Source organism: Amblyomma americanum, chromosome 3 (genome assembly GCF_052857255.1).
Source record: "Amblyomma americanum isolate KBUSLIRL-KWMA chromosome 3, ASM5285725v1, whole genome shotgun sequence".
Taxonomy (NCBI): Eukaryota; Metazoa; Arthropoda; class Arachnida; order Ixodida; family Ixodidae; genus Amblyomma; species Amblyomma americanum.
Genome location: NC_135499.1, coordinates 213,382,808 through 213,402,256, shown reverse-complemented (window position 1 = coordinate 213,402,256; position 19,449 = coordinate 213,382,808). Strand labels below are relative to the sequence as shown.

Below are 19,449 nucleotides of genomic sequence, written 5' to 3'. Positions count from 1 at the left end.
CGGATGCGTACATACAAGTCTTTGTCATAACTAAATGGGGTGAACGACGATAACTTCGTTGCAACCACTATTTCTCCTCACTCATGTATGCATGTCGGCATCTGTCTTAACTTGAAAAAAAAGGTTTTGTTCGCACCCAATTTCTTCTGCCTTGGTGTTTATGCACACATTTTCATGATATATTAATTACTAACCCAGGAAAAACGACACGAAGAAAGAAAAAGAGTTGTTTTTAAACATCCTAAAGTAAGGTAAAAAAGTGTGCGTGCCCCCGAGCATTTGGGGAACCCTTGGACGTCCTGAAAGGAAAGCGAACAAAGAACCCGCTAGAAAACGTCCAGGCGAAACGTAGCAAATTTCCTAGTCGAGAATTCTTGTTGATCAAACCGGATAGTGGCTCTTGATGCATTGTCAGCGAGAAAGGTGCTTGGCAGAGCCATGTCAGTCGTTACCAACAGACTATGTCCTTTCGATTACGTTGTAAGAAACTGAGAAATCGTCCAGCCCTGCTAATTATACTGTTACCCTTGGCTGACAATGACCCCTCTTTTCAGAAAAGCAGTCCCAAATATTTGTAAGTAGATTGTCTCTTTCGGATCTCTCCGTGCAAGGAATATTAATAAGCTAATTTGCACTTTTTTTCGCGTGAAAGATGCATGTATAGATTTGTTTCACGTTCAAAGACGTCTGGTTTTTAATGCACTATAGCTCAACTAAATGTGTGCGATCCGTTTCTCTAGACACTTTTGTGTACAGAACGCAGTCATCGGCAAACAACCTAACGTTAAACTGCATGCCTGAAGAAAAGTTACTAATATAAATTAAAAATAAAAGTGGCTTCAAAACCGAACCTTAGGGCACTCCCGATGTAGCAGATACCATATTTATACCGTTGATTACTACTAGTTGTTTTCGTGATTGTATTTTGTCCTTAATCCATGTGTCGACTTTAGCGTCAATGTTTATGATTGAACTGCGCGAAAGAAACGGGGACCAAGAAGAAACACGTACACACACACAGCGCAGACCAAGAAGAAACACGTACACACACAGAGTGCAGACCAAGAAGAAACACGTACACACACAGAGCGCAGGCCAAGAAGAAACACGTACGCACACACAGCGCAGCCAAGAAGAAACACGTACACACACACAGCGCAGACGAAGAAGAAACACGTACACACACACAGCGCAGTGTGTCCCGTTTCTTTCAATCATGAACGAAATCCACCAACTAGCCCGCCTCAAAACCCTTCGTCAATGCTTAGTTCTTTCAGCTTTTGCATCAATATAGGTTGGGAGAAAGTGTGAGAAGCTCTCCTGAAGTCCAGGAGAATACAATCGGTTTGACCATTTCGATAGAGTTCGGAAGCTGTGTCATGGTATTATTCAATCAGCTGCGTTGTGCAAGAAAACCCCTTTCCAAACCCATGCTGGTGATTATTTAAAGAAACCTACAGAGGTAATGCGTTTCATCAATTCCGAAACCTATACGTGTTCAAGGATTTTACAAGACAGAAGTAAGCGAAATGGCCTGTAGTTTGAGACATTACATCTGGTTATATTTTCAAAAATAGGTACTACATTTGCAGTTTTCCAATAATAAGGCAGCGTAATTCTGAAAGCAAATTTTATATGTTACATAGAGATAATTAGCTACGTCAGTACAACAATTCCTTAAATCTCTCGGTGAGATGCCATCAGGACCACAGGCTTTTGATTCATCAATGTTTTCAAGCAATTCAGCTATACCGTTAAGGGAGAGCTCAACGTGATCCACGTGAACAGGTCGCCCTGGCGTGTGCCTCCAGATTCGTTGTTCTCTGCAACTCCCTGACAGCGTCCCCTTTCACGAGGGTTTTGAGTACTGTGCGCCCCGTAGACGTCTGCATTAGTTTGAGCTTCTTAGTGTGTTCCCGAAGGCATTGCTGATCCCCAGCTTCGACAATTTCTCATTTGAGGTGTTGGTCGGTGGTCTCAGAGCCGTCTTGTATGCTTCCTCCGGTATCGCGTCTATTTGCTCTCGTTCTTTTTACAAGTGTATGCCTGTACGGGATGCTGTAGGTGACCCGGCTTACTACCAGGACACGGACCAGTGTGTCCTCTTCCTTTATGCCTCGTCTCCCGTTGGAGATCCTCGTGATCATTCCGGCACTGTAGCCACCATTGGTTCGAGCGGGAGGGCAGGCGCCAGCGGCCGCGCCCGAATAGGAGCGGCGCGCACGGCAAACCACAGTGTCATCACCGCATCGTCAGCAGTGCCGCGCACAGCCTTCTCTTGTGGCCGTGTACCGCCGGCGGCAGCACGCTGAACACGAACACTTCTGCGCGTGTCTTGCAGTGGCATTATATAGCGCCGCTGGGTCTGAGACAGTGTTACGGTGGAAGCAGGGCACCAGCTGTCTCCAAATACCGCAAACACATCATGCAGCATGGTCTCGGACCCAGCACCCAGCGCTCAGCGGCTATAATTCCAGTGCAGGACGGGCACTCACGCGTTCTTGTTAAGCGTGCTGTCGGCGGTGCACCGCAGCGTCAGCAGAAAGGCTCGAGCATTCGCCCGAAAGTGGCCAGAGGAGCCACACCGCCGGAAAACGCGCAGCATACCTTTGTAGTCAGACTATAGAGACGCTCAGGTCGCTTGGCAGACATCTTGATGAGCACATACCGCGTCCCATTCAGAAGTCCCCGGCGAGACACCATCTGGCCCATAGTGACGGACAGAACTTTGCCATGTTGGCTGAGGATCTGGACGAGGGCTTCGTTGGTGACGTATACGACGACAGGAGTAGGCGGGCTACAGTGGGGACTTGAGGCCCAACAGGGACAATGGGAATGCGCTCGCTGCCAATGAAGAGGCATGGAAGCCATGGTCTTCACTGCAACTTGAAATGACTGGGCGCCCATATGCTTGGCACGGTAGACTTCAGCTAAACCCACTATTGAGGCCTCCGCGTCGACGACGCTCTCAGGACTGGTCCCCGCGGGGACGGTGGCAATGAAGACCAGGGCCTCCAAAGGGCTCCACGAAGGCACCATGGCGACAGAGGGCGGGACGCTCCTAGCGGCAAACGCGCAAGGACGTCAGGATGACAGACACCGATCGTGATACCATATTTTGATCTTAGCCGAAGTTTAATCAAAAGTTTAATACACAGCAGCACTGAGACATTTCTGATACTGTCGTAAAACCGCCTTCGACACAGTGTAGTTTCACGTGCAATACTGGAGATCGCGTGCAATTGTACTAGACCGTGGTCAGCTTTTATTCATCTGGCTATTTTATTTAAGTAAATAACATTAAAATAGGAGCAAATTTACGGCATTTCATGCTGCGCAACCTCTCCTGCATTTATGTAATCATGGATCTTTTGAAATCTCTGAGCAGCATTTTATGTTGCGTGCCAGGGCCCTTGGTAGTGCAGGTGTGGACTTTGTTTAGCCGGTGAAGAAGGGAGAGAACGTCTTGAGAAGAAAGGACCGGTAGCTGTTTCCGTCTGGGTAGACGCCACCCGCAGGGCAAATGCAGTAAAAATTACAGTATTGCTCAAGATATTAGCAATTGCCGCGGTCGGCAACATTCTTCTTTTTTTTTAAATAAACCACTACTGCTCCTTCAGTCTGCTTATGAGCGCAGATGCGAAAATTTTTTTTCTGTCCTCTTTTTCTCCCTTGTTGGGATTCAGGTTGCGTGACTGGGCCGGAGAAGAGACGAGGACGATCGGAGGAAGAAAACTTGGAAAACTTTATACAAAGACTATATTTACATAATGTACAAGTAAGGGCAACTGAGAGCGCTTCTCAGTAAAGAGAGCTTCTTAGCAGTCGGGAGTCTCTCCCAGCAAAGGGTATCTCTCAAGAGGGGGGACTCTCCTCTGATGCAAAACCATCAGCGCGTTAAATACTCTTCATATTCCCCAGATCCCTAGCTGGGGAATACAGTTCGAAGAATGATGTCCAATCACACGATGGCACTGATGGTACCACCCACAGCAGGGCGGTCCTGATGTTCTCTCGCAGCTCGGTCGAGGGAAAGGGAACAGGACACGGTCACGTTGTCGTCCACGCGGCCTCCAGGTGGGCGCGCACGTGGGTCCGGACTGCGCCCATGTGGAACAGCAATGCGGGCTGTCTCCCAGCAGGGGTTGAAAGATCTTGTACTGTTGACCGGAACGCGGAACCTCTGTCGAAGGCGCAGCTCTCGGGCAATTGTTCAACCCCAGCATGACTGAAGAGGACAACACTGATCTTGTACTTCGTCGACCCGATGGCATGTTCGAACACGTGGGGACGCTATTATCGTCGCTGCATTCGACATTCCTGCAGCCACGTTTCTTCCAGAGGGCTTATTCACCTTCGCGGTGGTTTTCAGGGAATCCTCCCCATGTCCAAATTCGCCGAACTCAACAGCAGAAAGGGAGAGCGAGCACAACACCCTCCAATTTTCATTTTATGTTATTTCTATAACTTTTTGTTGCTTTCTAAGCGGAAAGCTTCACTACGCTAGGTAAAGCAGTCATCGCGTAATCCGGAGAATTTTCTTGAACGACCTTCAGCCCAACCACGTTAACCGTGTATGACCGTATGTGGTACACTAATGGTGTCGAACCTTTGACCCATGACCTCTAGTTAACCTTTGACCTCTGATCTTTCCTCTCTGACCTTTGGCATTGGGTGACCTTTGGGTTGACCTTTGACCTCTGACCTTAGAACATCCGATGGGGTGATTGGATTGGAAAAACATTTTATTTCTTCAAAAAGAGCTCGGTGATCGGAGGGCCGTGTTAGGTGGCCGCTAGTCCATGACTGCTGGCGACCTGTTAGGGAGCGCGTTTGAAGCCGCTCCCACGTGGTTTCTTGTGCTTTGAGCAGCGTTTTAGCCGGAGGGGGATAAACTCGCCTGCCCAAGGTGTGATGGTGGGTAATGTCATGAAAAAAGGTCATGCCGTCTTTCGTAAACCCGGGATCAAAAGGCGAGCGCCCTATGGGAACGTATTTGAGGGCCTGGCACGTTGCATGTCTGCCTATCTCAGGGGGTTTGTAACCGGAGCGCAAGTTTTGCAGCCAGCGTAGGTGATCGAGCAAGTCTTACTGCGAGGTGCCCATCTCTTCACAAGAGCCGATCCTCAGGTGTGGCAAGCACCAAGCGTGACGCAACTGCATGCAGAAACCGACACAAAGAAGTGTATACGCTGCTCAGAACCAAGCGTGTTGCTCTGAATGCATTGCTTTTCACCGGCGTGAACTTCCCAGGGCTGAAGCAACAATGGCGCGCTTTCTCACAGCGAAGAAGACGTCTCGACCAGCGCAGGTGCTGCGGCCATTCGTCATTGTCGCGGCTGCGCCAAGCCAGGCTGAGCGATAGGCCATCTCGGCCGGCGGCGCACTGCACTGGTAGGCTGTCTAGCTTCCAAGTGACTGTCAGGGGACAGAAAGCTGTCTCGGACGAGTGGAGCGTTCCACGGAGCGTCGTATTTTGGGTTCACGGGCGACCTTTCTCGATCAGAGGCTGGTCTGGCGTCTCCTCTCTTGCAGTGGCTCACTACGACACGCTCTCGCTGGCTCGCTGTCCCAGTCGGTCAAAGCAGAAATGCGGGCAGCGGGTTAAGGAAGAAGGGCAGCACTGAGAGAAGTGATAGAAAGCGAGAGGTGCAGTGCACAGGTAAGAAGTGCTTTCGACCTTGAAGTGTGATACATCTAGGAGTGTCATAGAACACAATATCTTTGAAGTGGCGCAGAGGTTAAGCGATGCGCCACTTCCTCGTAAGGTGACTGTCTCAAACACAGTCACCACACGTATAGGTTGCTCTTACCGAGCTCCCGCAAAGCTAGAGTTACTGGCTTCTCTTAATGCTCAGTGCCACGGTGGGTAGGTGGCAACTGCACCGAATTTGGCAACTGTGGGCAGTTTGCTCACAATCCGGTGGGCAGGCTGCCACCTTCCACGCTATCTAGGTTGTGATGTCATCATATGGTCACCTGAACTCTCTCGATCAATCAGGGGATCCCGACTTTCTCGCTGCTCCTTGATTGGCCGATTGGGGTCACGTGAGCCTGATTACGTCCTACGAAATTGAACAACCAGGTGCCCGAAGACGAAACGAAGGTGGGACAGTCCCATATTCGTATTGCCTTGGGGCATCCTCATTCAAGCTGCTTTACATACGTCAGAATTGGCCAACTAGTCCCGCAAAAAGTTCTATTTCAATGCCTAAATGCTATCGCATTAATAATCCTATTAAAATTAGGCTGCAGTTAGCCTCGGCAAGACCTTCAGCAGCGCAACACGCCAGGCGAGGAACGCCACTAGGTTTTAGTTACCTTGGATGACAGCGACGAGGCATGGAAAATGAGTAGGCGATCGAAGACTAGCCTCAAGCACACCCATTGTTCTCCTTGTCACGCGGATTAAGAGTGATAGCGCCGATAGCAGGCGTGCAAGACATGCGCAGATGATCAGTATCTGCACGCGCAAATTAATCGAAGAGTGTGATTAGGAAAAGCGCCACTTGCAGGGGCACGGCATGCCGTTCGATACGACAGATGTTTCGCTGAACGCGAGTTCGATAAACAGGAACAATAGCGCTATGAGATTTTCACGCGGGTGTTCTGACTGTTCGATGTAAACAATACTTCGATATAGTCGGTTTCGCTATATCCGAGCTCGACTGGCGACTTTTATTACGTGATAGCGAATGCAGCTCGCTCGGTCGAAAAGCCGTCGGCGTAGAAGTAGGCGGCACCGCGTGTCGGAAATAATCGGGGGCTTCGTAAATAAAAAATCTTATCATGGTAATTTTTAGTTCTAGTGATTGATGATTGATTGGTGTGTGATAGGCGATGACAGGTTATAGGAAATCATTGTAACTGATTAATGTTAGAAATGAAAAAAGAGAAACAAAATTGAAAAAGTGGGTTCCAAGGTGTCGGAATGCTGAGGATGAAAAGCCAGTGCTCGATGCTAATTAAGAAAATTTAGTGTGTGTAATTGTTCAATTAATTAACTTAAACAATTAAAAAAGAAAAATGCATTCAAATGTGCCAAACTGCTCAGAAGGGAAAGCCTATAACCCACTACGCAATCGCGTCATACCCTTCAGGCGGAGCTTAAGTGTTCCCTCCAAATTATTTTTAATTTCTTTTTCTTCGCGCGTATGGTTCCGGGCACAAAACACCATTGTTTAGCGGCAAACGCAGCCATATCGTTACAGCTTTTGCACTCTACTTTCGTACATGCATTTTCGAACACCCCGCTACTTATGGTTGCTCAGTCTTGGAAGATGCTCTTGATATAAAACCGATACTGTCACGCTGGTGCTGTTTAGGTGTTTCCTTGTGGCTTGTGGGCAGCGGTATTATTTTTTTTTCAATGGCGTCATTTCTTCAGACACCGCATCATGTGCAGAGACGACAAGCAGGCGACAAGGCACAGATGAACAGCTTTAGGGCTCTCCTGACTGGCTAAGGGAGGCCGTAGTTTCGATAGTGGTGCAAGCGTTGAGATGGGAGTACAGAAACTGCCTTTTTGGGCCTCTGGGGCGCTTTGTATGAATGGTGAATCACGGAAAGTTGCCGGGCCAGTTGGTACATGATTCCAACGAAAAAATCGCGCGAAATTCGAGTGGTTTGTCAGCGCTGCGTGCGTGCGTGTCTCCTATTCTCAGTCCTGTCTTTCGCGCGCTGTTTTCATTAAAAGTATGAAAGGTGGTTTATGCAGATATAAGCGACTTGAGCCCCGCAGCCGTGCTGGTGTGGTTACCCATGGGAGCTTGTGCTGGGCAGGTGGCGTGTCTCCCATAATAAAGTGCAAAGTATGCACTTTATGAGTAGTGTATTATGCCTAATCTTGACTGTTGCAGTCTTGTGTGTTTTGCCTGTACCTTGTTAACAGTATTCTGTATCGGTGCATTTTGTATATCCAGTTATCAAGAGTTGTGTGCACTTTACATCCTCACATCCTAAAAATCAGATTTAGAGTATTGTCAAGTAAATAAACGGCAACCGGCAACTCAAGCAACCATGAACTTAACATGAATGCAAGTCTGACAACGTATTTATACTCTTGATCCCAGCGCAAAGAGCTCATATCACATGGGTTCTACAGTGAAGGTGGCAGAGACTGCCTGTTTGTACGGTGGCCTGCACCAGGATATCCCTAGACCGACAAGCCAGGAGTCATGGGTACGCCCATGGGTATACGCATGACGCCGCAATCCGCCTTTTTCATTTTCCTGTGCTGCCACCTCGCGTACAACGCTGGAAGCTCACTTGTAGGGTACTGCGCGCCCAACCCGGCCGGACTGATTGCCGCTGCGGAGCACGTTTTGTTGGAATCTGTCAACGATGGCGTGTCCTGGGCAGCACCTGGTACCTGGAGGATTTCTAGGGTTGACTGATGGCGTGGTGCGAAGTCCGAGGCAGGCTGTAGTGCCCACTGAAAAGCAAATTCTTCAGAATCTCCGATCATCCGGCATGCGATGCGAACACCAGCTAGCAAGGGCCGCCGCTTCAGAGATGAAGGCTACATTCGGAACATAATGTTCAATGAAATATCCCCGATCAGTGAGGTTGGCGTTTTCCGCTGTATATGCCTGCCATTCATGAAAGGTGGATACTACATCGTGCACGCCGTAGTACAGAAAACGACTAGGGACAACAGTTTTCACAAGCAATCGTTGTGCTCAAGCGCTGCAGAATAGCTACACGAGCTATAAAAGCACAAGCGTACTCGCAACAAAGCAGCTCTGTTAGCATTTCACTGTATTTTCCCACAACACACCGCTGCATAGGTTAAACAAGCATGCGCGTCCAGAAAGACGAGCGCGAGGGGCGCACATTGATCCATTCCGGTGATACCACGCAGAGCTCTTCATCGTGGATATGGTTCGAACACACGCATAACGCACCTTCTTCTTGTTCTGCCTCTTAATACATGGCGCATACCCACACGGGGAGATTGGCCAGGGTGTAGTGGCATAAACAAGGAAATTTTCATAGGAGATTATGACAACATTTTAGCACCATGCGCGAATGCTCTCGTAGCTTCTTTTTCGTTGCCCGCTCCATCGCGCGTTGAAAGCGGCTCACAGCACTTGCCCATTTGGCCTTCTTGCTTGAGAAAGCAAAAAGCGTCGAAACGAAGTCTGGGTGCCGCGGTGACATTCGAGGCCTTCCTGCCCATGAATAAAACACTTCGTGATAGACTGCACACGCATTTAAACACAGTACCTCGTCCGTACCTGTCACAAATTGATTCCCGCACAGTCTTGACGTGCTTGACCGTGCCCAAGGGCGGCACGATCGTCTAGCCGGCGAACTGCTTTTCTCCACGCTTCGCTTCGAAGGCTGTCCCGGGAAGCGCTCGGAAAGCGAAAAAATCCGAGTTTCCTTTCCTTTACATATTGGGCATTGCTGCCGTATGCAACACATTTCGTAGGTATCGCCAAATGCGTCGCGCTGAACGCCCGACGGCTGCAGCAACGCACCCCGCGTAGGAAGCCGGTTTGTTTACACTTCCACGACCGGTCTCGAGTGGAGCGAGCGACCTTCCAATATGTTTCGCGACACCGCCGCCAGGGGATGGGCGCATGCGCAGTCGCGTCGTGAAAAAAAGGCGGATTCCATCCTGGGCTCGTTCCTCCGGTTAATTTATAAGGCGCAACTGGAGAACTACATCGAGAAGGACTCCCTTTCCCTTCTTCCTTATCGCCATGCCCTCCCCTTTCCTCATCTTCCATTTATCTGCATAAGTCATGTCGTTTGAAAAGTGTGAAGAATGCATCCCGAAAAGGAAAGCACGGGCCGCCGCCGTGGCTGAGTCGTTATGGCGCTCGGCTGCTGGCCCGAAAGACGCGGGTTCGGTCCCGGTCGTGGTGGCCGAATTTCGATGGAGGCGAAATTCTAGAGGCCCGTGTACTGTGCGATGTCAGTGCACGTTAAAGAACGCCAGGTGGTCGAAATTCCCGGAGCCCTTCACTGCGGCGTCCCTCATAGCCTGAGCCGCTTTGGGACGTTAAACCCCATAAACAAAAACCGTATCCCGGAAAGAATACTAGTCGCTTTATGCATGCATCCGTACCAGTCGGTGGTTTATTGAAAATGTTGCGCTTGTCGTTTACAGCAAACCACCCTTTGACTGTCCTCAACGCTTTGTAACACAGTGTATCATTTCGATCATGCAGGTGCCCACACTGTGCCATTCGGCATAAGTAAGATCGGGTTGCAAGAATTAAAGTTACGCGAGCATATAATGAGAAGCTGCTGCCTGATGCTGGCACTGGCTACTTGCTTTCTCAGAAGGGAACAAAAATGCACAAGGGCGGACAGCATGATGCACAGCACGACGTAGCTGCAGCATGCGACGCATCGTACCTTCAGTTTACGACGGAAAAAAGCCGTTTTTAACGCAGTGGTTACACGCAAGTCCCTTCTAAACGATGCTACAGTGCTACTCGGCTGAGCTTTCTCTTTGCTGTGTTTGGGAATGCTACGCGGTGAAATTCTCGAAACGCAGTTGCTTCACGCAGCTGGTGTGTACGACCCCCCCCCCCCCCCCCCCCACACACACACACACACACTTTTTTATCCCGGAAAGCTATGAGCCTTTGCCAAAAAGGCGAAAATAAGACGAAAAAAAAAAGAGAGAACTAACTCATGTGAAATAGCTCACGAAGAAGAATTTGTGAATTGTGATGGGTATTTCCCGCTTATAATACTTCCTTGTCATGTGTCAAGTGTTACACATGTCAGTCTGACAGGTGCCTGAATACCATGTTGAGAGAGCATGACACTAACATTTCTCAAATCTCGAAGCTTGGCCACCTCTTCTCAAATGACTCAAGGCAAAAATGCGCACGTTGTTTTGAAGAAACGACAATCTTAGCTTGAGCGCAAGAAAGGATAAGAACGAGAGATAAGAGAGGCTTTTGAGTTTCCTAAGACAGGCGAGACGAGTGCATCAAAGTATATCGTTGGGCGAGTCGGGGACAGAACATTTTGGACAAAAAACAGCGCAAAAAGGCGAGACGCAGAAAGACCAGACACACACGAGCGCTGCCTAAGTGCCGCCTCCGTCACGCTAACGGCGGTAAAAATAATAAGTAACCGGCGATAGCACACATGTGTAACACAGCTCGTTATAATTCGATTGCTTGTGTACATTGGCCTGGGCGTGCGCATGGACTTATAAATGCACTTTTTTTTTTAAGAAACCAAAGCTGTAAGTGCGCGCTTGTCTTGCGTTCGTCGCGTGTGTTCTGTGCTCAGTTCCGCAGTGGTAGCGCGTTAAAACCTTCAGCCGTTGCTTCAGACAACCGTCGCCGTGGGAATGCTGGGTAGAATGAAACGGGATACGCGACCCTCGATGCATCCGAGGAGGCGACCCCATCTCTTCTGCGAAGCCGATAGCGAGGGAGGCCCGCGCCTTGATATGACAGCTGCGACAGTCGGGTGTCTGCGACAGCCACAAGACGCGTCCATATAGGCTGCGCGAGCGCCTTTCATTTATTACCGCCCCTGCCACGGTCAACCCCGCCAGCTTGAGCTCCGATAACGATGCCAGAGTTACTGAAACGCATAGAAACTGTTGCACGGAGAGAACGCGCTCCAGGCTCAACTGACGTTCTAGCTGTAAATGAAAGCTTCAGCAAGGCGCTTACTTGGACTGCTCGGTAGATATCTGACTATGGCAGCGGAATTTGTAAGAAAATTTACAAACATCATGCATGCGAAGTTGATATCGTTCCGAGCTTGAATAAATTACCAGAACCATAAAGTTTTCAAAAAAGATGGAATGAAAAGGGGTGCTTCTGAACGTTTCACTAGAATACAGAGTGCACGGTCAGAAACTTTGCGGGGAAAATTTACTAGTTGTCCGCAAAGACGTATACAACAGGCCAAAGCAGACAAGATGACTGCGATGAAAAGAAGGCGTCATTAGCTTTTTGCGTCCGGTAGCAGCGGTCATGCTTTGTAAACATGGGATCATATATCACCACTGCAGGTCGCAATCGTTTTTACAGCAAAACAAACAAACAAAAAACAGGCGTTCGGTAAGGCGTTTAGAGCCAATAACAGCAGACAAAGCCGCACAGCTTGTCTCGATCAGGCGCAGTCCGCATAATTTTGCATAAATTATGCGGGTAAGCAAAACGCAGGTTCAAGTTCTGGTTTCACAAAACGTGACAAAGGGTGACACAGACTTGTCGTGAGATCGGTAGGGCACCTCCTCTGCCGCTGCACCCTCTCCTTCTGGTCGGAGGTTAGCTGCTACCTCGGCCGCAGAGGAGCTTCTCGGCGCACGTGCCCCTGCACGTGCGTCGCGTCGGCCTCGCCTACTTCCCGCATCAGGACAGCCCTGCGGTGCGGGCACCCGAACCCCAGGGGCACCAGGCTCGCACAGTTTGGGGTGCCCAAATTAAACCTGGTTGCGTGTGGGTCCCGCCGGGGTGCGCGGCGGTCTGGGCCCGGAAGAGGGCAAGGAGGAGAGGCCAGTGTGCGCGCCGGCGTCGCCGCGACAGAAGCCCACTGGCACGCGCGCGCGGGGACGCACCGGTGCGTGTCAGAAGCCCGCGCCGTGTGCGGCCATGTGGAGCGCCGGTCTCGTCTCCGTCTTCTGGGCCCTGGCCAACGGCCTCGGTGAGCAGCAGCTATAGCCTCTCGCGTCCTCGGCCACGCCGCTGCAGCGGCCGGAAGCGCGCCGGCGATCCCGGTGCCGTGGCCGCGTCCGCCGACGTGCAGCACTGTGCTCGCGTTCAGTATAGTCCCTCTAGCTCTGTGCATGCTCCGTTCCGCCAAACCTGCCGCGCAGGTAGACGACACACGTGGTTTGTGGCGCGCAGTGATTTGGAAGCGGCGATAAACTTCAGCGGGACGCGCAAGTGGGTAGTCAAAGGCAAGGGGTCAGGAAGACGTTAAGGCTCCTCCAGAGCAGCTTGATCCGGAGACGTTTGCATGGTTTACCAGCAGTCAGAGGTGCTGACGCTGCAGTGATGTCATCTGCTCTCGCTGCGACGCTGTTAGCTGAAATCTTCTGGTTAGATAGTCCAGCGTTATTTGGAACCGCGAGTAGAGCGAACAAGCATCGCTGCGTAAGGCGCACGATACGCACCACCTACGGCGCTTTTCTGAGTGACGGCGCATGAAGCCAGGTTCGCTGAATTTTGAGCGCGTCGAAGCCGACCTCGCCCGAAGGGCGCGTAGGTGGGGGAACAGGCGTTGTCAATGTGGCACAAATAGCGCCGCTCGAATGATGTGGCATGCACTCGTATCCCTCGACTGATATTTTTTTTTTATTTCTTCAGTGACTGATACTTTGAGTACTTCGCCAGCTGTCTGCAGCTCCACTAGCTCCACGAGATGATGTACAATATTTCGTGTCAGGACATTGAGCGACGGCATTTCTAAGCAGTTTTTCGAGACATGGCAACAATTTCGATCGCCAAATAAGTGATGCCCGGCTTTGTCGCGTCGGCCCACGCGCAGTCAACAGTAGGTGCTGCTTCGGGGACAGCGAGAGTATATGGCGGCGCTTTTTCGTGAGGGATTCTGGCACCTCTTCCACCAGGTTCTCATTTTTATCTTCTTACATTTGCGCGCAAGTCTGCGCACTAGCCGGCTCATCTGCTTCTATTTATGTACAATAGGAACGACTGCAGAGGCTCGAAGCGTGTTGACAGAGAGCTCTCTGAGAAATTGTATGCACTTTATCGCCAGCGGTTGAACAGCAAAGTAAACTACGCCTTGCTTCAATTGTTGCTTTTAATTGGTTAGTGTGGCTTGGCACAAAAGTGAGGATGGCGCAGGGGAATACTTAAATACCTATGTTAAAGGTAGCATTCTTGTGAAACAAATGAAATTTGAATATTGTAAGGCACTGATGGAACTATTGAAGGTAATGGTCCAGTCTTCCGATGTGTAGCAAAATCTTTCTTTTAAAGGCTTTTCAGCCGCTCGCGTCGAGCAGTTAAGAGTTCCATAGAAAACGAATGGGGAACGTTGTTGACGATAGCAAAATCGTTAACAGCAAAAAAAAATTCAAACCTGCCGACGGCAGAGCTGCGGATATATTTATTGTTATAGTGAACTCTCACACTATATGAAATAATTCCATTCATAACCTGTTTTCCTTTGAAGAATGATTTTGCCTAGAATTGCTGGGTATAAAGTGGCAGTGGAAACGCCAAGAAACAAACAGTCAGCAGCATGGATTAAGAAAACTGGAGGTAATCCTATAGTGGGAGTCAACAGGAGGAAACATACTTGATGGAGACATTTTGACTCTCTTGGAGAACAGACAGCCAACGGTCTGTCAGGGTGACTGAGTGGATTCTAGGCGAAGGAAAGCGTACGGAGCGGCTGAGAGTGACGTGGGAAGGTTGGATTAAAATTATTTGCTAGAGTACGGTGCTCGCGTCTAACGCAAGACGTGCTTAATTGGAGACCAGTGGAATATGTTTTTGTCTTGCAATGAATGTGACATTGTTTCCGCTGATGATGATTCTGGTAATGATGACGATGCTCCGGTTGGAAGGTTTTCGCGCTTTTTTTTTTGTTTTTGACTCTGAACAAATGACTAATTGCGAGGTTCAGATAGTGCTTCATCGTAAACTGACTTTTCTATAAGATGTCTTTTGCTTGATCTGCATAACGTAAAAAGCAAATACACGCACTACAATAATTGTGTTCCGCCGAATATTCAGTGGGTTAAATTATTCCAACAGCTAGCTTCGTGGATTTGTCTTTGAGAGCTGATAGCATCGTTTCAGAAGATTTGCGGCATCGTAAACTATTACTTACTTATATGCAAACAGCTGGGGTGTGTGAAACTTCGATCGCAGGTTTGTACTATCATTCAATTTTGTTATGTTATATTAGATCGTTAATCTGTAACTCGACGCACATATGTGTTAGACAGTCGGCCGACTGCAAGAGACGCTCTAAGGAAGGTTAGCCTTTTTATTCTGGCGGCAATTGAGGGAATGTGCTACTATAATAGAAGAAAGTATGCGGCATGCATTGTATGCTAATTCACAGACAGGGTACGTATACAACCAGAGAAAGACAGCAGGCCTATGCCAACATTTACAGGGTGAATACAGACAACGGAGGAGTACTTTTAAGATTCGTGTATTTCCGAGCGCATAATTACGCTCACTGATGTTGCTGACGTTCGACACTACAGGCACCAATACCTTGTAAGGACGCCTCTTTATCGCTAGAAATCAGTATAATTATCTCTGTTGATGTTGCTCTGAGAATGGGGTTCTTAACTCGATGAAGTTTATATGCAAGGACATGTAAGCATACTTTCATGAAGATCCTTTTCGTCTCAAGGAAAACTTTAGCGACTCTACTTCTTTGCTCCAAATGTGGTTTCAGTGCAGCATGAATTTTCAAACTGTGGTCTGCCACTTCTTGTTCATTTCACCGAAATATAGGCAAAGTAGGCTCATAAGTACATAATTTATTGAAGGCATCAGACATGAAGTTTCGCTTGCTTTGTAGTCCATGCTTTAAACTGAACTTTTGAACGCGCTCACTTAACTAAAGCTGGAAAGAGGGAAACTCTCGCATAAAACACAACAAAGTGTGCAGCAGCGGCTGTAGTCCCCTAAAAAAAAATATTGACCTTCCTCCTGCCAACAACCCTCTACCCCTTCCCCCTTTCCGACTTCCTCCCTATAAACGCGCTAACTTAAAGACCCTGTCGCAGAGCGTAAAAATATTGCACTCAGAAGAAGGCCCCGCAGTGATCGCCCTCAGCAACGCGTTGCCAAAACTGCCTGCGCCACGGCTTTGGAGCTTGCCACGCGAAGAACAGCTGGTGTTTCTCACCTATACCGTGCCTGCGTACTAAAAGCGTGCAGCGTAGCGGAACCAAGAGCTCCCTTTGTGAATCTAGACCGGTGCTCGAATCCACGAGGCTTTTGCACTGCTCGCCCGAAGGTACGCCTGGGCACCCCGTCGGTTTGCTTATGCACTGATTGGCGATCGTATGCGATTTGTCAAATCACGAGCTGTCCTCGACGTGCGAGCAGCAGGGAAAAATTTGGCACCAGATTCGCTGACGTGCCCGCTGTACAGCTTCGGTATGCGCTGCACGGTTTTTAGCGGGGCGCTACTGCATATGCCCGCCTGAATCCCGGTCCCCTTTCAGGAAGCCGTGCACTCCCCCCAGTGGACGTATATTTTGGAGTGCAGTAGCGCGCGGTGAAATCAAATTTAAATGAGCCATTGTTTGAAGCACCGGCGCGTGACGCCCTTAGGTGGACAGCGCGAGATGAGAAATATGGACCGTTTCCGACCTGACGGGGCAGCGAAGGGAAAAGGAGGAAGGAAAGAAGATACAAAAATTACGCAGGACACTTAAGACTACCGACGTGCTGTGAATGCGAAAGCATGCACGCGGGGTGTTCGGCTGCGGCGATGGAGTACTGATGCAGTGGCCAGCGAAGCTGATCTATTCGCGCCACCCGAACGGAAGTTGATGAAGACGACGATACCCAAACCCAGATCGGGAGTTTAGCACACGGGGTGTTGTGCTGCGGTGGTGGTGTAGTGCTCTAATGAATAAGCCAGCGTAGCTGACCTGTTCGCGCCGAGCTGGGTTAGGAACCCACTTTTGAAGAAAGCTTATTTTTCTTTCTTTTCTGATTACGTAGGCACTGCCGATGACGTCATGAGGTAACGTGGGTTTTGGGTTCATTTCTTCTAGACGAAACACTGGATTTTCTGACTGATGAGCCATATAATGCTCTCGCATTAAAATCTCAAATGAAAGGACCCGCGCTCGGGTCACAGCGGCTGTTTCAAGAGCAGGACTTACTGAAATCAGCATGCAGATGACTCCGCCCACTGCGATGTTTTGTAAAGAAGAAACTATACAGGGTGCTTCATGTAACTTGAACCAAGGATCAAGGTGGATACCGGTGCTCGATGGAACCAGCGACATATCGTTTCCCATCATGTGGCGCTCCTCAGAGTATTTTAACATTTTTCCTTAATTAGACAAATAGCTAAGATTTATTATGCAAATTTTCTAGAATTCACTTTACGGTCAGACGCGTTTCGTTAAGTTGTAGAGGGGGTTGAGAAAGAACCGATCCGGATTTTTCAAGTGACGTACAGGTGCGGACAAAAGTTAAAGGAGCACACTATTCCGTCCTAATTGTGATCCCGCCTTTACCATTGGACATGAAGAAACAATATTTTTGTAATGAGAAAGCGCATTAGCGTACACTGTCAGCCTGCACATGCAGCAGTTCGCAGTTTCAATTAGGAAACGCGTGAAAAATGTTAGAATGCAAGAGCGTGCTCCGTTTAATTTTGTATGCACCTGCACCTCGTACACACAGTCCCTTTTTTAGGCTTTTAAAGAAAGCCTGCGAAATATGAGAAAAAAAAAAGCGCATGACAATGCGCATGTGCTACCGTCATCCAGCGCTCCCAAAAAGTGTTTTGAACGAACAAAATGTGCGCACTGACCGTACCCCCCACCCCATCGGAGGCTATGTTGTTGTTGTTGTTGTTGTTGTTGTTGTTGTTGTTAGCCTATCAACAGATGGCACATACCCACACTGGGGGATCGGCCAAGAATCGGGTGGCTATTTACCTGAACGCAGTTAATAAAAAGGAAAAGCACGTGGGAGCGCAACACCGGTGAATTCTTCCTCATGAACAGAAAAGGGATGAGATTTTTGATTTCAAAATTATATGAATAATAATAATAATAAAGAGAGGGATTAAATAGTAAAGATTAAGTCAAAATGTAATAATTGATAAAAAAGAAAAGTTTGGAATACTTAGCAAGGCAGTCGGTGAGATTCTATCAGGAAATTTAGAACAGCGGTACACACAGATCTGTGGCTGAACCCAAATGTGGCGGCGCCAAATGATAGCAAGAGCGGGCTGCTCAAACTAAGGCCAAGATGCTGCAAGGGCTCCTCCAGCAACCTTTTTCTCAGAGAGTTGAATCGGCGACAATAGAGCCAAAAATGTTCTATAGATTCAGGCTAAAATGCACAAAGGGGAGAGAGCGCCAAACCCGACTTGTGCAAATAGAAATTTAAAGCTATTTAAAGCTAGCCGGAGGCTACTTTGAAATAAGCGACTTCATTGCTTTCTCTTCTTTTCTTCTTTTGTCTATGCGAGTGCAGTGCATGGCCTGCCTATCACTTATCGCAGATCACGGCCCGCGCTTTCCATGTTTAAGAAGAACGTGCTCACGCACTTTCGAGACTATGCTGAGAGAGCCGCGTCGGCCGCTCACTTCGAGACGGTGGCCGCGCACGCCTCGTTTACCCAGGACGCGCTTGGCAGCGCTACGATACGGTAGCGCAAGTACGCAATCACGTGTTTCTTTTTTTTTCATATTTAGCGGGCCTTCTTTAAATGCTGAAAAAAAAAAGACCACGCGAAAGTTACGTTGCTACAAAAAAGAGAATCGCTCGTGTCGCAACCCCCTCTACAACTTAACGAAACTCGCCTGGCCTTAAAATGTGTATTAAAATTTTCGCATAATTACTCTAAGATAATTTCGCCCCACGACGGGTAACAAATATCGTTGGTTTCACACAGCTGCAGCGCGTCAATTTTTTTTTTTATTCCTTGGTTCAAGTTGCATGAAACAACCTGTATATAATTTCCACAGGAAAAATAAAGCCGAGCTGAAAGATGCAGTGGTTTTCTCACAATTACTGAGACAGAGAGGAAGCGTGTACAGGGCTCGCTCTCAGCCTGCGCCTTCCACGTCTAGGAGAAGATTGTTTATGCAGGCTCCTATGAAGCTGTCAGTAATTAAGCATCATTAACTGTGAAGAAAAGCGCCGGACACTTCCTTTCTGCAAGGAAGGTGTGACGGCGCCTGCCATCGTTGTCCGTTGAAGTGCGAGACGTAGCCACACTCTCGGCTGCATTATCAAAAGGCAAGGCAAGCGCGGGTGGTGCTTTGGAGGCAGGATAACGGTCTGGCCAACAGTTGGTCAACATTACTCTGGTTTTAATGCGAAAACATTATATGGCTTATTGGCAACGAACCAGCTGTTCAGAAAAAGTGGCGTCCTGGAACCCACGTGACCAGGCAAAGAAAAATATAATTCCATCCAAAGGTCCGGGAAATCGAACACAGGACCTTGAGCCGCAATGGAGGGCTCCAGAAAAATTTCGACCACGTGGAGTTTGCTGATAAAGTATAATTTGGAGAGCAGAGAGACAAAGAAGGAGAGAAAAGGAAAGGAGGGGATGCTGGGTGGATAATTCCAGCTTGCACTGAGGTACGACAAAGAGGAGTGAAGAAGGGACAGAGCAAAAACGCGAATTAATTTCTCGAAGACGTGTAGCGTGCGGAAGCGGAGCAGTGCCTGGAAAGACTTAAAAAGGGCTGACGAATCATGTGGCCGTCGTCTGAAGATACCGATATCCGTCAGCGGGCAAGTATCCAGGCGGCAGAGT

The 19,449-nt window shown here is 48.8% G+C and overlaps 1 protein-coding gene across 1 annotated transcript in view; it reads left to right on the top strand.

Moving 5' to 3' along the window:
- Positions 1-12,444: 12,444 nt before the first annotated feature.
- The window catches only part of Reck (Reversion-inducing-cysteine-rich protein with kazal motifs), a 46,958-nt gene continuing 39,953 nt past the window's right edge, over positions 12,445-19,449 (top strand). Inside the window, exon 1 of the mRNA XM_077659903.1 lies at positions 12,445-12,636. Within this exon, the coding sequence (XP_077516029.1) occupies positions 12,585-12,636 (52 nt within the window). The 5' untranslated portion in view covers positions 12,445-12,584. The remainder of the gene's footprint in view (positions 12,637-19,449) is intronic.